General features: G+C 38.2%; 1 protein-coding gene across 1 annotated transcript in view; it reads left to right on the forward strand.

Moving 5' to 3' along the window:
• LOC118834192 (ATP-binding cassette sub-family A member 3-like) overlaps window positions 1–15,757 on the forward strand; it is a 351,631-nt gene that overhangs the window by 98,692 nt on the left and 237,182 nt on the right. Inside the window, exons 11-12 of the mRNA XM_036741640.1 lie at window positions 7,346–7,527; window positions 8,436–8,570. Coding sequence (XP_036597535.1) covers window positions 7,346–7,527; window positions 8,436–8,570 — 317 coding nt within the window. The remainder of the gene's footprint in view (window positions 1–7,345; window positions 7,528–8,435; window positions 8,571–15,757) is intronic.

Consider the following 15,757-nt stretch of genomic DNA (forward strand, 5'->3'; position numbering starts at 1 on the left):
CCCATTCCAGAGGTCAGTTCTTTAGCCAGCTGGCAGGAATTCCAAGAATGCTACGTGCTTAGGCAGTCACTGGAAAGTGCAGGGTGCTTAAGCCTAAAGGAGACAGAACTAGCAACAAGGTTAACCAAAACAAAGAACAAAAAGAGTAGGCAAGTATGGGCTATTATCGTTCAAATAAAATCATCTCCAGTTTGGTTGAGATTCCAGTTATGCAAAGATCCAATATCAGAGCCAAACTCAGGTGGGAAATGTTTCTTTTCAAAAGGAACACCAAGAAGATCCCATCCTAGATAGAGACTAAGATTGTCCCCCCAGCCTTTCCCCAGATGTACAAGCTTTCATCCATTAATCACACAAGGTCACCTTCCCTCTGAGTGGCTTGTCGCATTTATCAGCATCAGCTATACCTGTGGAGTCCATGAATCTATTATTATAGCCTTATTCACGGTAAAATATATGGTTCAGGAGTACAACTTGGTAATTATCTTCCACTGAATAGACAACCGTTACGGTGTTGGCCTTCCCATGGGCTATGACTTCTGCAGCCTTTGGGATATCATCTGGCTTCCGTTTTACCCATACCTTAGCTCCCAACTTTATTCTATCAATGGAGCAAGACCCTTTTGCCCCTCTAGTGGTTATTTTGGGAGGAGGGTCAGTTTTCACAAAGGGTATTTTTTCACAGGGGATAATAATCACTATCCTATCATTTCTACCAAATTGTACAGGTTTTTCACCGAAATTCTGGAGTGTCACAACAATTTCTTTTTGATAATTAGAATCTATCACTCCAGCCAATACATGTACTCCTTGAGCCGCTAATCCTGGTTTAGGTAATATCCGTCCAAAATGATTCTTGGGGATTCTCATACATACTTCAGTAGCGTTTTTCTTATCTCTTTCCTATTCAACCTAAAATTCTCTATACAATGTAAATCATATCCTGCCGAACCAGGTGTTCCTGGACATGGTAGGGGGACATCTTCCCTCACAGTCCAAAATTCAATATTTTGGATCTCACGTGTTTGCTGTTCTCTAATATGCAGATTTGGGGTCATCATTTTGGCTAGAGGTGTACTCCCCCCAAGGGCCTATTATTCAAATTATGTAAGGCAATAGACAAATTATCCTTCCAATGTTGATATGAATTATTAGAGCTTAATTTTCTCAGCTGTTCTTTCAACAATCCATTCATTCTTTCAATCAGCCCAGGTGCTTGTGGGTAATATGGAATATGATATATCCATTCTATATTATTCAGCACACAATATCCTTTCACTTCTTTGCCCTTGAAATGTGACCCATTGTCACTTTGAATCTGCATTGGGGTTCTATAGTATAAACTTACAATGTCTAGGGTTTTACAGGTGTTTTTCTGAGTTGCGTCCTTATAAGGACAAGCCACTAGTACACCTGAATAGGTGTCAACATACGTACATACATATTTACATCCTTTACCCTGGGGTAGTGGGCCAATATAATCTATCTGCCAGATTTGGGCTGGAACTTTTCCCCTTGCTGTTTCTCCAGTTACTATCCTAGGAAGAGTTCGTTCTTTTTCTAATTGGCATATACAACACTCCTCTGTTATTTGTTTTAACAACGCATGAGAGATACTGATGCTTCGATCCTGTGCCCATCGATGGGTGGCCTGGACCCCTAAATGGCCGGTGGTCTGGTGGACCCATCTTGCTAAGGCTGGGTCATCAGTTGGAGTCGGAGTAGGGACAATACATTCAGTAGCAATCTTTGCTCGTCGATCCGCATGTGCATTGTAGTCACGTTCTGGTGTGGTCAGGGTCGCGTGAGTATCAACATGAAAAACTGACAAATCCATAACCAAAGACATGTCCCATATATTTTGCCATAACTCTTTACCCCAAACTTGTTTGCTGTGAATCTCCCAATTCTGATTCCTCCATATAGGCATCCACGTAGCTAATCCATTAGCTACCGCCCATGAGTCAGTAAATATATGACACTGTCCTCCTTTCTCCGTTCTGATGGCCTGACGCACTGCCATCAGTTCAGCATATTGGCTACTTCCACCTATCCCAGAACTTTCTAGAGTTCGCCTAGTATAGGGGTTATAGGCTACTGATTTCCAATGTCCCTTCTGTCCCAAATATTTTGCTCTCCCATCAGTAAACCAAGCATGTTTCTTCTGTTCTTCGTTTAGTCCATCATATCCATTATTCCATTTCACTAAGGATGGTACCATCTGTTGCTTAGATTCAAGGGGTTTTTCATTCCTGTCAGTGTCAATGTTCGCCACAGATTCATGTAGAGCAGAAACTCCACTTTTGCCTGCTCTGGACCTATTCTGAATATACCACTTCCATTTGATTATGCTTGCCTCTTGCACATGTCCAATTCTGTAAGAAGCTGGGGTACTCATTACCCAAGTCATAATTGGAATTCCAGGCCTTAATACCACTTCAAGACCCAGAGTTAGTTGGTCACTTTCTACTAAAGCCCAATATGCAACTAACAGCTGCTTCTCAAAAGGTGTATATTACACTCCAGATGAGGGCAGTTTCCTTGACCAAAAGCCTAAAGGTACACTTCAGCTCTGTTGTTTTTGCCACAGACTCCAATCCGCACAGTCATCTTGTACAGTCACTTGTAATTCCATTGGCCCATTTTGCATAGGCCATAAATCCAGAGCTAATTGTATAGCAGCCTTTGCTTCCTCAAAAGCTCTACTTTGTTCAAGTCCCCAATCAAATTAATATTTCTTTCTGGTGACTTAAACAAGGGTTTTAAAATCTGTCCCAAATGTGGGATGTGGTATCTCCAATAACCAAATAGCCCTATGAACTTCTGGGCCTCTTTCTTATTAGTAGGGGTGGGAAAATTCTAGATTTTTTTGTCAAGCTTGTGGGAGAATTTCTCACAGTCCACTGTACAGTTCCACTGTATCCCCAAGAATTTTACAGTTTGAGCTGGCCATTTAACCTTTGTGGGGTTGATTTCCCATCCTTTTGTTTTTATATGGTCAATTAATAATGCTAAACTCTCCTCCACTTCTTTTATATTCTTTCCCTGTATCATGATGTCATCTATGTAATGTGTAAGCTGTACACCAGGTAACTTTAATTCATCCAAATGCTCAACTACAATCCTGTGGCAAATAGTTGGGCTATGAATATATCCTTGCGGCAGGCGTGTAAATGTATGCTGTTGGCCTTGCCAAGTAAAAGCAAACTGGTTCCATTGCTTGGAGTCTATTGGGATCGTAAAAAAGGCATTGGCCAAATCAATAACTGCATACCAAGTCCCTTCATGTTTTTGTATTCTCTCTATTAAAGTAACCATGTCTGGAACAGCAGCATACGAGGGAGGAGTCACTTTGTTCAGCTGTCTATAATCTACTATCATCCTCCATGTACCATCTGACTTTCGGACTGGCCAGACAGGGTTGTTCCATTGAGTAGTTGTAGGGACTGACACTCCTGCTTCAACACAGTCTCTTATAGTGTTGGCAATTTCATCTTGCCCACCTGGCACACGATATTGCCTCAAAGTAATTACTTCAGAAGGTTCGGGCAAAGTGATTGGATCCATCTTTATTTTCCCCACCAAGACTCCATTAATGCCTATTTTCCTCACAGCAAATTGATATTTCCCTTCAGGTAAATTTAAGGTCATACCCTTCAATATGTCTATTCCAATGATGTATTTGGGAATAGGCACAATAACTACACTATATTCTTTCTTGGGCAACTGTCCAATTTTCATCATCAATTTAAATTGTCTGGCTGATATTTCAGTCCCTCCTAGTTCTGTGATGGTAATAGGAGTTCCATGGCTGAACTTGTCTGGATTCCCATAGATAAGGGTGGCCTCAGCCCCAGTATCTATTAATGCCTTAGTTACCATACTTGACCCATTTTTCCAATATATGGTCACGTTAATGTGAGGTCTACAATCCAGCCTGTGTATTTCCTTAATTTGGGCTGGGGCTCGGCCTGTTTCCTAGTATTCCCTAACATGTGATTCACTTGGGTATGAAGGTTCATCATCTGTAGCGTTTTCAGGAGCAGTTCTTATTTCCCTATCTCTTCTGTTATCGAGTCCTTTATCTCGGTACATTCTGTACAATTCATTGGTTGGAATGCCATCTATCATTTCAAAACCTACCCCTGCTCTCAATAGAGCAGTGAACATTTCTTTTCTTGTCACTCTATTTTGGCGCCAAATTTGCTGGCTATTCACCCTTCTTTCTCGAGGAGATCTATCTCTTCCCCAGTCTCCTAAGTCATGTAACTGTAAAATCTTATCTATCACCTCTGTAAGACAGCTCCCTACTTCCCCAAGTAACAGATTCAAAATTAGTTGTTTATAAACAGGGGGAGCTGTCCTAATTATTAAATTCCTATGAGGGTTTCCCATGGGATCATTGTAATATTTGTCTGTAGTTCCTGTCATGATAGCAGTCTTCATTACCTCCTCCTTTAGTCTCGTGATACAATCTCTAAGTGAATACCAGGGTCTATACTCAGTGGGCCACATAGAATCAGTAGTATATCTCTTCCTGCTAGCACCATCTCCTTGCTGATGATGTTCCCTAAAAGCTTGCTGAACTAGAGGATTGTGGCTGATACCTATGAATCTCATACAGCCCATCCTATCTACTAATATTCCACTGGCCCCTTGATCACTGAGTCTTACCATCCAAGATAGTAATGGTTCTCCTATTCTTTGGCTGAATATACTCAAAATGTCTGTGACCACTTGCTGTGAGAAATCTTCCTGAATTTCCCTCATAACTGAATTGTCACCTTGGGTTTCTGTCTTCCTGCTGTGTATGGGACGAACGTTTGAGTATTTAACCATCTCTCATTCTCTATGCAAGGGATGTCCTGAATGCTAGTAGCATTTTGTGCTTCAGCCCCTAACATTGTCTCATTTTCTCTCCACTCACTTCCCCTGCCACCATGGCAAGGACAAAGCAGGCAGTCAGGCTCAGTCTGGGCTGAGTTGGAATGTACTCTGGGCTTACTTGGCCTCCTGTTGCTCCCAGCCACATTAATAGAAAAGTTCTCATTCGAGTCAGTAGATTCTTGAGCAGCAGTTTGTTCTCCTGCTCTCTGAGATTCCCCTTCTTGCTGTGGAGTAGGAATGCCCCCATCTCTTTCACTTAATCTCAATCTTTTATATACTAGCTGGTAGGCTGATAACACTATCCAGCTTTGTCTAGATAGTGATGCCCCTGACTGAATCCCAACCTCTTGTAAACACCTTTCGAAATCCCTAGGATCTCCTCTCTGTAGCCTTGGTTCCCAGTTTTCACAGGGTCTGGCTTTTTTAGCCAGTTCCTTTGCTAGGGAGGAATAAAATGGATTGTCCCACCCTGGGATAATCATCTCTTCCTCTGAAGTTCTGCTTCTGAATAGAAATCTTATACCTAGCGATCCCATCCTCATCGCCAAATGTATTATGAAGGCAGAATTTATGATTTCAAAGAGAATCATATATATGTCTGAAAGGTTCAGAACCACAGGATATAAGGGATTCTCTAAGTAGAAGGCAGAAGAATTAAAGCATGTATTCAAGCTCCAAAGTAACAGACCCATGAACCAGCGTCCCCATTTTGATATTTTTTCAAAAGCTTCCAGGCCCAATAAGTCCGCCTCACAAGAGTAACCAGGAGGCCACAGAGAAGCATGATGGTGTAAAGAAAATCATATGCATGCTTCCCCTCTATGGTAAGAAGATTACCCACTGGCCTCAAGTCCTTGCTCAGCACTCCTTGGTCCACACGTAGGTCAGCTCTGCTACCGGCAGCTCCTGCTTCAGCTTCGGCTGTACCTGTCTCTGGCTCCAATGGAAAAGGATCTTCAAGCCGTCTTCTCTCCTCTTATAGAGTTTTTGACATCATCAAGCGTTGCCTGAATGACCAGGCTTTGGTGATTGGTTTTTCAGTTGGCCCCTCCCCTTAGGACCCTGGGAGGTTCACATCCACATAGATTAGGTTAACACCCAATAGGGCATGGCTCTGGAGTTAACACCTCCCCTTAGCCAGCCCCATGAATCTCACAAAGAGGCGGACTTAAACCCACGTGGTCTAAAAGCCTCTGCTGTCCCAGACATGTAAACTAGGCCCTCCCTGGAGTTAGTACTACCTTGGTCCCCACCTTAGTTGCCAATCCACACCCACTAAGGTTTCACACCTAATAGGGCTCTGGGCCTGGGGCCCAGCACCTAGTAAGGCTTAATGAGATAAACTGAGTTACTCGAAGAAAACAAAGGCCATTTTGCTTACCAACACACTTGCCCATCTGGAAGTTGTATTATAGCACCAAGTTATGACCCCCTTCACTATCCTAAAGCTCAAAATATACCTCTGTGGCCTGACTATGTTTACACTGCATGCCACTCCCAGTCTGATAACAATTGTGCACATTTCTATAGTGTTTTAAAGTTTAAAAGCTCTTTCCAGGATAAAAAATAGCACCCTAGATTAAAACTTCAGATTTTTATATCCTAGCAGCAAGACCACACATCATCATCCAACACATTTTGAAACTTTGTGTATGTCTCCTTCCAGAACACACATTTATTTTTTGAATATATTTTGAACTGTGATTTCTACTCTTAGTTCTTCCCTAAATGTACAGCCTGTACCATGATTCTGCAGTATCCTAGTACTTGGAGAAACTAAAAACAACATGGGCAATGTTTAAAAAAACTGGATGTTTAGAGATGATAAATTTGCCCCAGTGCCCACTTTTAGTTACAAAATCCATGTGTTCTAAGTTCTATTCCTTGAGTTTCTAGTCCTAACCTAACAAAACCCTGTAAATGGTCTTATTTATTGACCTAGAATCTGAATTTTCATTTCAAGGCTTGTTGAAATGTAGTTTTTGGTCTGACCAGGTTTTGGCTTGTGCCATGGTCTGCTGATAAAAGCTAGGGCTACGATTAATTTTTGTATATTTTGATAATATGGGGATAGCCAAAGGAGCATTGTTGCATGTAAGTAATATAGTTGGTTGCTGCCTAATTTATCCTTTAGGTAACTAGGCTTTAATAAAACTGGTACAACTTAAACTTGCGACAGATTCATTTCTCTTAATTGAGGCCATTTCCACAGAGCAAATCATTACTATTCGCCATAAAATCAGCGCACAGATTCTAGTGTTTATTAGTCCAATCCTGAAATTCATTGTATTTTGAAATTTAAATTTCAAAACAAATTACTACTTGCTGATGTTCCATTAAGGAGAATAATCTGGGGGTGGGGCTACACATTTTTCTTTCATTGATCAAGCAGCTCCAGGTAGCTTTGATTAGGCTTAGCCTAGTCTACATAATAACTGCCTCCTATTGTATATTTCAGGAGATGGAGTTCGTTGGGATAGCCTCATGGATTCAGTGAGCATTGAGGATGACTTAAGTTTTGGGCATGTTCTGCAAATGATGCTGTGTGATTCTTTGTGCTATGCTTTAGTAGCTTGGTATATGGAAAGTGTCTTTCCAGGGGAATATGGTATACCTCAATCATGGTACTTCTTCTTGAAGGTCAGTTCTGAAGCTGTTCCTTAGATTATTAGTAGCCTTGGTTTTTTTGCTGGTTTGTAAAAGAGTGATCATCAGAATCGTTACCCCTACCTATAGTTGACCTGATCTGAAAGCTAAATCCTACAGAACTTATTGTAATCAGACTTTTTTTTCCTCTCCTGGATTCTGGATTCTGTCCTAGATTAATTCACAAATGAATTCAGTTTAAACATGTCTGCAATTGAATCAGGTGGTCAGATGACCATACTCCTATAGTCAGATATGATAAAAATACATTAAATATTATCTGTCATCATAGCATGTAAACCATCCTAACTGTGAGTAATTATCCCTTTCTAGCAACATATGATGAATAAAAAATATTGGGATTATAAAGTCCTTTATCTTTAAAAGAGAATTCCAGTGATGAAGAATAGTGTTATTCCATTAACACTTTCAGAAACACCCTGAGAGATAAGAATAAACCCCTTAAAATAATTCCATCAACTCTCTAAAGAGGTAAATAAGAATATGTTACATGAACTACAACATTAAGGATGTTGATGAAGCTGAAAGAATGTATGGTCTTTGACCTACATGGAAACTACTTGCTTGAGTTACATAGAGTCATGGTCATACTCAACAATACAATAGCAGTACTGTTGCTTTTTTTCTCCTTTTTGCCATGACTCCAATTTTAAAGATGCTTCATTTTGACACTTTTCATTTTAGTGGAGTTTTAACATTGAGTTTTGGACATAAGTCTAAGCTCATTTGTTACAGAAATTCAGTAACTAGAAGTTAGCTGATGCTTTATTCATTTTAGTCAACAAATTGAACAGAACCACATTGTTTTCATCTATTATAATTATCCAATTCTATTGTTTGTTGACATTCCTCTCTTGGTAATACAGTTTTTATTATCTTAGCGCTCCTACTGGTATGGGTACCCAAGACCTCTTTTTAGGAGACATATAGACACTGAAGACAAATCACATAATGAATATATGGAGGCTGAACCTATAGGATTGGTGGCTGGAGTACAGATCAAACATCTGTCCAAGGTATTTAATTTTTCTAGATGTCTTTTCCAGGTGGAACTGAAAATATTGTAGCTATTATAAAAGCAATGTTGTATATAGTTCCCTGGACCAAAAATGAGGATATCACGGTTCCAGTCCTAGTTTACCGTTTGTTATTTGCCCCTGAAGTTGAGAGCTCAATTAAATAATCATTTTGCCTTCTTTGTATTAAGCAGTATCTCACTGGGAGAGGTTAAAAAGGTAAATGCTTCTGAAATTTGAGATTATTATTAAAACCAAATGCAGTCTCACTCTCTCCTATCCAATTCTGGGCTCAACTCACTGCCCATCTGCAGTACTATTCCAGATATTAGCACTAATAGGCTAACTAAATGGACCAGTTATCCAGTTGCTTGTCAAAGTTTGAACAATAGGTATTTATACGTTTTGTCATTCCTATACATATTATTTGACAAATCTTTCAAACTTCTCATTGAGAAGGCCTTGTAATGTTTTTGATATATGACCTGCTATAGAACATATAGAGGATTTTACCACATATATGGAGTCTCTATTCCACTTTGACTATTCTTTGTGGCAATGGAGGATATATGTCTTTGGGCATATTTTTTATAAATGTAATGTTTTATACCTTGTTTGAAGTCATTTATCAGATAGGTGATCAATAATTGGCTTCTTGGTTTCATGTATTGAGGGATTTTACATGCATGAAAGACTTCTCTTTAGAGGAGAGCCTTTAAGGCTGCAGTTTGTACTTAGCTATGGTAAAGCTTTTTTTTCAAAATCAGCGAATAATAAATGAAGTGGAATCTTCTGTGTGACTGGAAGTATATAGTCTACTACAGAAAATAATTGCAGAAGCTTACCTTTTCATTTCTTACATTTCATCAAGGAGAGCCTCAATTTGTGTTTTGAAAATTCTTGTAAAAATTTTATATAGAGAAAGTAAATATACAAGTAGAGTTTTGAAAAAATCTCCTTTCTTGAGTATTACTATTCTACATTTCTCCCGTTCTTTTGATATCTTTCCCTCCCTGAGATAGTCTATAAATCAGTTTCTCAGTATATTCAAGATTATGTTGCTTCTAACATGAATGTTATTCATATGCATATCGACTGGTTCATTGCTGGTCTGATTTTTTTTTTCATTTCTTAAGTGCTATTTCCTGTTATAATATATCATAGCCTAGGTTGTTTGAGTCCAAATTTTGTGATTCTATTTTCCAAGCATCATAAAATATATGATTTTTCAACATTCACTTTTAATATTTTTGTGACTGTTTCTTCCATTTGTATTAGTGTAGATATTGCATATGTGATGTAGATGTTGCATATATTGATTATTTCATTCTGCATCAGTTCGTATAGATCTTTCCATGCTTCTCTGTATTTACCATGTCTTACAGCATAATAATATTCCATTGAATTCATGTACTACCATTCCTCATTTGATGCACATGTACTTTGTTTCCAGTTCTTTACTATAACAAAAAAGTGATGCTATAAATATTTTGGTTTATGTTGGGACTTACTTTTTATTAATGGCCTCTTTGGGGTATAAGCCTGAGAATGAAATCTCCAGGTCAAAGGATATTGACATTTTAGTCACTTTATTTGTATAATTCTAAATTACTTTCCAAAAGAGTTGTACTGATTCACAGTTCTACCAACAAAGGATTAATGCACCTATCTTCCTACAACTACTCCAGCATTGACTATTGATACTTTTTGTCACCTTTGCCATTTTGCAGAGTATGAAGTAAAACTTTAAGATTGTTTTATTTGCATTTCTGTTTTTATTAATGATGTAGATAATTCTTTCATATCATTATTGATAGTTTGCAATTCTTTCTTTGACCACTTCTCTATTAGGGAATGTCTTTTAATAGATAGATAGATAGATATCAGATAATCAGTTATTTATACAGCTTAGATATCAAATATTTTTCAGAGAAATTTGAAGATTTTTTTTCCATTCAACTGCTTTTCCTAGATGCATTTATTTTATTTGTGTGGAAGCTTTTTAGTTTATGTAATCACAGTTATCTGTGTTATCTTTTGTAATTGTCTCTATTCCTTATTTGGTTAAGGATACATCTCCTACCCATAGATGTAAAATGTATATCATATGCTTCACTTTTAATTATTTTGGTATTATGATCATTAATATTAAGATAATATATGCATTTATAATGTATCATAGAATATGGTAAGCTGTTGGTCTAAGCCTAATTTCTGCCAGACTGCTTTCTAGTTTTCCCAACAATTATTGTCAAATAAGGAGTTCTTTATCAAGTAATTTATATTTTCCACTTTATTGAACAATGGGTTATTGTATTCCTATGGTTTTTATTCTCCCAAGTCTAGTCTGTTCCATCAAGTGCCTCCCAACTATTCTTGAAGAAAATATTCATTGAAATATAGGTGTTAAGATTCTGAGTAGTCTACAAAGCTTTGACCTATTTTTGTTTATTGATTATGAAAAACATTTTCTAATAATTTTCTGCATCCTCTCTTGCTTGAACCCATCTTTAAACTGAAGTACCCACTCTGAATACATTAATCGCTCCCACTCAATCTTTATTCCAGTCAAACTGGACAACCCTCAGTCCTCCAAGCACACATTGTATTCTCGTTTCTCTGCTTTTTCTCAGGTTCTGTATGGTCTGAATGCTCTTCCTCACCCTATCCTCCTTTGCTTATTGAACTCCTTCCTCATTTTAAAAAAAGACAACTCAAAAATCTTCTCTCTGGGAATCTTTCTCTGAACTTTCCTCAACCTGCATTTGTAATGACATTTCCATTTAGACCTCACATAGCACATCATTTTGTAACGTTGTAACGTCCTTACGTAAAATTGCATACCATTCTTAGACTATAAGCTTCTTCAGGGCATTAACTATGTCTTATCTCTTGGTATTTCACCCAGTCTACCTGTTAGGTAGACACTCCACACAATAGGCAAGCAATAAACATATATTGTTTGGTTGACTGTAGTCATAATAAGAATATAAGAGAAAATTAACCTAAATATTACTTCATCTAGATTCTGTAGTATAGCAGAGGTTCTGTGAAACCTATGGACTTTTCTAATAGTAAAGTTTTTTTTAAAGCAAAAACAACAAAATACCTAGGATTAAAACAATTATATTGAGATGCAGGTATTAAAATTTTTTAAGACAATAAATAAATGAATAGACCCCAGGTTGAAAACCTCTGTATCTAGGAGGAAAATTGCAACTGAATGATCAGGGAAAACTTAATGGAAGATGTGGAATTTTAATTCGATTTTTAAAATTTGCTTTTATACTTTTTTAATTTTAATTCTATATTTTATTATTTCATATTTTTTAGTTTTCAGCATTGACTTCCACAAGATTTTGGGTTATAAATTTTCTCCCCATTTCTACCCTCCCCTCCACTCCAAGATGGCATATATTCTGATTGCCCCGTTCCCTGGTCATCCCTCCCTTCTGTCACCCCACTCCCGCCATCCCCTTTCCCATTACTTTCTTGTAGGGCAAGATAGATTTCTATGCCCCATTGCCTGCATAACTTATTTTCCAGTTGCATACAAAAACAACTTTTTTGGGGCATCTGCTTTTAAAACTTGGAATTCCAAATTCTCTCCCCTCTTCCCTTCCCATCTGCCTTTCCTTAGAAGTCAAGCATTTCAACATAGGCCACATATGTATCATTATGCAAAACACTTCCATAACAGTTATGTGGTGAAAGACTAACTATATTTACCTCCATCCTGTCCCGTCCCCCTTTATTCATTTTTCTCCCTTGACCTTCTCCCTTTTCAAAAATGTTTGCTTATGATTACCTCCTCCCCCTGTCTTCCCTCCCTTCTATCATCTCCCCCTTTTTATCCCCTTCCCCCTACTTTCCCGTGGGGTAAGATACCCAGTTAAGTGTGTATATTATTCCCTCCTTAAGTTAAATCCGATGAGAGCAAGATTCACTCATTCCCCCTCCCCTGTCCCCTCTTCCCTTCCAACAGAACTGCTTTTTCTTGCCACTTTCATGTGAGAAATTTACCCCATTCTCTCTCTCCCTTTCTCCCTCTCTCAGTATATTCCTCTCCCACTCCTTAATTTTATTTTATTTTTTAGATATCATCCCTTCATATTCAACTCACCCTGTGCCCTCTGTCAATACACACACACACACACACACACACACACACACACACACACACACACATATATATATATATGTATGTATGTATGTATGTATGTATGTATTGCCTTCAACTACCCTAATGCTGAGAAGGGTCTCATGAATTACACACATCAACTTTCCATGTAGGTATGTAAACAAAATAATTCAACTTTAGTAAGTCCCTTAAGATTTTTCTTTCTTGTTTACCTTTTCATGCTTCTCATGATTCTTGTATTTGAAAGTCAAATTTTCTATGCAGCTCTGGTCTTTTCTTTGAGAAAGCTTGAAATCCTCTATTTTGTTGAAAATCCAGATTTTGCCTTGGAGCATGATACTCACTTTTTCTGGGTAGGTGATTCCTGGTTTTAATCCTAGCTCCTTTGACCTCCAGAATATCATATTCCAATCCCTTTTATCCCTTAATGTAGAAGCTGCTAGGTCTTGTGTTATCCTGATTGTGTTTCTTTCTGGCTGCTTGCACTATTTTCTCCTTGACCTGGGAACTCTGGAATTTGCCTATAATATTCCTTGGAGTTTTCTTTTTGGGATCTTTCTGAAGGGGCTATCAGTGGATTCTTTCTGCTCCCAGCACTGTGCAATAGACCATGCCCAGCCACCATCCAGGCTGTCCTGGGCTGGAGCCCTGCTTCCCTCTGCTGTTTCATGGGTTCTGTAGGTCTAGAATTTGTTAAGAACCATTTTTTACAGGTGATTGTAGGGACCTGGGGGAGAGTTAAGCATGTCTCTGCTTTCCAGCCGCCATCTTGTTACCGCCCCTGGATTTTTGAAATATATGTAAGATTTCTTTTTTAACAATATTTTATTTATGTTTTTTCCCATCATTGTCATTTCCCACTGGCATCTTCTTCTTCCATACATACACTCAACATTGCAATAGAATCTATATTTATAACAAATAAGAGTACCTAAATAAAACAGATCAACACATTGGCCCTGTCTGAAAATGTATTGGGGTGAGGGAGAGCACCTCAATTCCATCATATCTCTTCTAATTTATCCTATACATACCTTGTTTATATATAGTTATTTTCACATTGTTTTCTTTCTCAGATTGTGAGCTCCTTAAGAGAAAGGAGCGTCTTTTACCTTTCATTTCATCGCTAGTATTTAACATAGTGCCTGGTACATAAGTGTTTGTTGATTGACTGACCTCCCTTAAAATCGTCGTTAGCCAATGCATTGAAAAGAATTCTAAAGTCTTTCAATGTTCTTTTCCTCTATGTTATTGTAGTCATTGTTCAAATTAGTCTCCTAATTCTGCTTGCTCATTCCTTTTTAAAAATCATTATTTATTTATTTAATATTTTTAGTTTTCAGCATTGATTTTCACAAGTGTTTGAATTACAAATTTTCTCCCATTTCTACCCTCCCCCCCACTCCAAGGTGGCATATATTCAGATTGCCCCGTTCCCCAGTCAACCCTCCCTTCTGTCACCCCACTCCCCTCCCCCATCCCCTTTTCCCTTACTTTCTTGTAGGACAAGATAGATTTTTATGCCCCATTGTCTGTATGTCTTATTTCCTAGTTGCATGCAAAAACTTTTTTTTGAACATCTGCTTTTAAAACTTTGAGTTCCAAATTCTCTCCCCTCTTCCCTCCCCACCCATCCTCCCTAAGAAGGCAAGCAATTCACCATAAGCCACATGTGTATCATTATGCAAAACACTTCCACAATACTCATGTTGTGAAAGACTAACTACATTTTGCTCCTTCCTATGCTATCCCCTTATCCAATTTTCTCCCTTGACCCTGTCCCTTTTCAAAAGTGTTTGCTTTTGATTACCTCCTCCCCCATCTGCTCTCTCTTTTATCGTCCCCCTTTTTTATCTCCTTCCTCCTTCTTTCCTGTGAGGTAAGATACCCAATTGATAGTGTATGTTATTCCCTCCTGAAGTTGAATCCAGTGAGAGGAAGATTCATTCATTCCCCCTCATCTGCCCCCTCTTCCCTCTCAATAGTGCTGCTTTTTCTTGCCACTCTTATGCGAGATAATTTGCCCCATTCTATCTCTCCCTTTCTCCCTCTCTCAGTATATTCATCTCTCATCCCTGGATTTGATTTTATTTTTTTAGATATCATCCCTTCATATTCAACTCACCTTGTGCCCTCTGTCTACATACATATATATGTATATATGTGCACATATATATATATATATATATATATATATATACATATATATGTATGTATATTCCATTCAGCTACTCTAGTACTGAGGTCTCATGAATTACACACATCATCTTTCCATGTAGGAATGTAAACAAAACAGTTCAACTTTAGTAAGTCCCTTGTGAGTTCTTTCTTGTTTACCGTTTCATGCTTCTCTTGATTCTTGTGTTTGAAAGTCAAATTTTGTATTCAGCTCTGGTCTTTTCACTGAGAAAGCTTGAAAGTCCTCTATTTTATTGAAAATCCATATTTTGCCTTGGAGCATGATACTCAGTTTTGCTGGGTAGATTATTCTTGGTTTTAATCTGAGCTCCATTGACCTCCAGAATATCATATTCCAAGCCCTTTGATCCCTTAATATAGAAGCTGCTAGATCTTGTATTATCCTGATTATGTTTCCACAATACTGAAATTGTTTCTTTCTGGCTGCTCTCCTCGATCTGGGAACTCTGGAATTTGGTGACAATATTCCTAGGCGTTTTCTTTTGGGGATCTTTCTCAGGAGGTGATCGGTGGATTCTTTCAATTTCTATTTTACCCTCTGGTTCTAGAATATCAGGGCAGGTCTCCTTGATAATTTCTTGAAAGTTGGTCTCCAGGCTCTTTTTTTGATCATGGCTTTCAGGTAATCCAGTAATTTTTAAATTATCTCTCTTGGATCTGTTCTCTAGGTCAGTGGTTTTTCCAATGAGATAGTTCACATTGTCTTCCACTTTTTCATTCCTTTGGTTCTGTTTTATATCTTGATTTCTCATAACGTCACTAGTTTCTACTTGCTCCAATCTAATTTTTAAGGTGGTATTTTCTTCAGTGGTCTTTTGGACCTCCTTTTCCATTTGGCTAATTCTGC

This window comes from Trichosurus vulpecula, chromosome 1, assembly GCF_011100635.1.
Source record: "Trichosurus vulpecula isolate mTriVul1 chromosome 1, mTriVul1.pri, whole genome shotgun sequence".
Lineage (NCBI taxonomy): Eukaryota > Metazoa > Chordata > Mammalia > Diprotodontia > Phalangeridae > Trichosurus > Trichosurus vulpecula.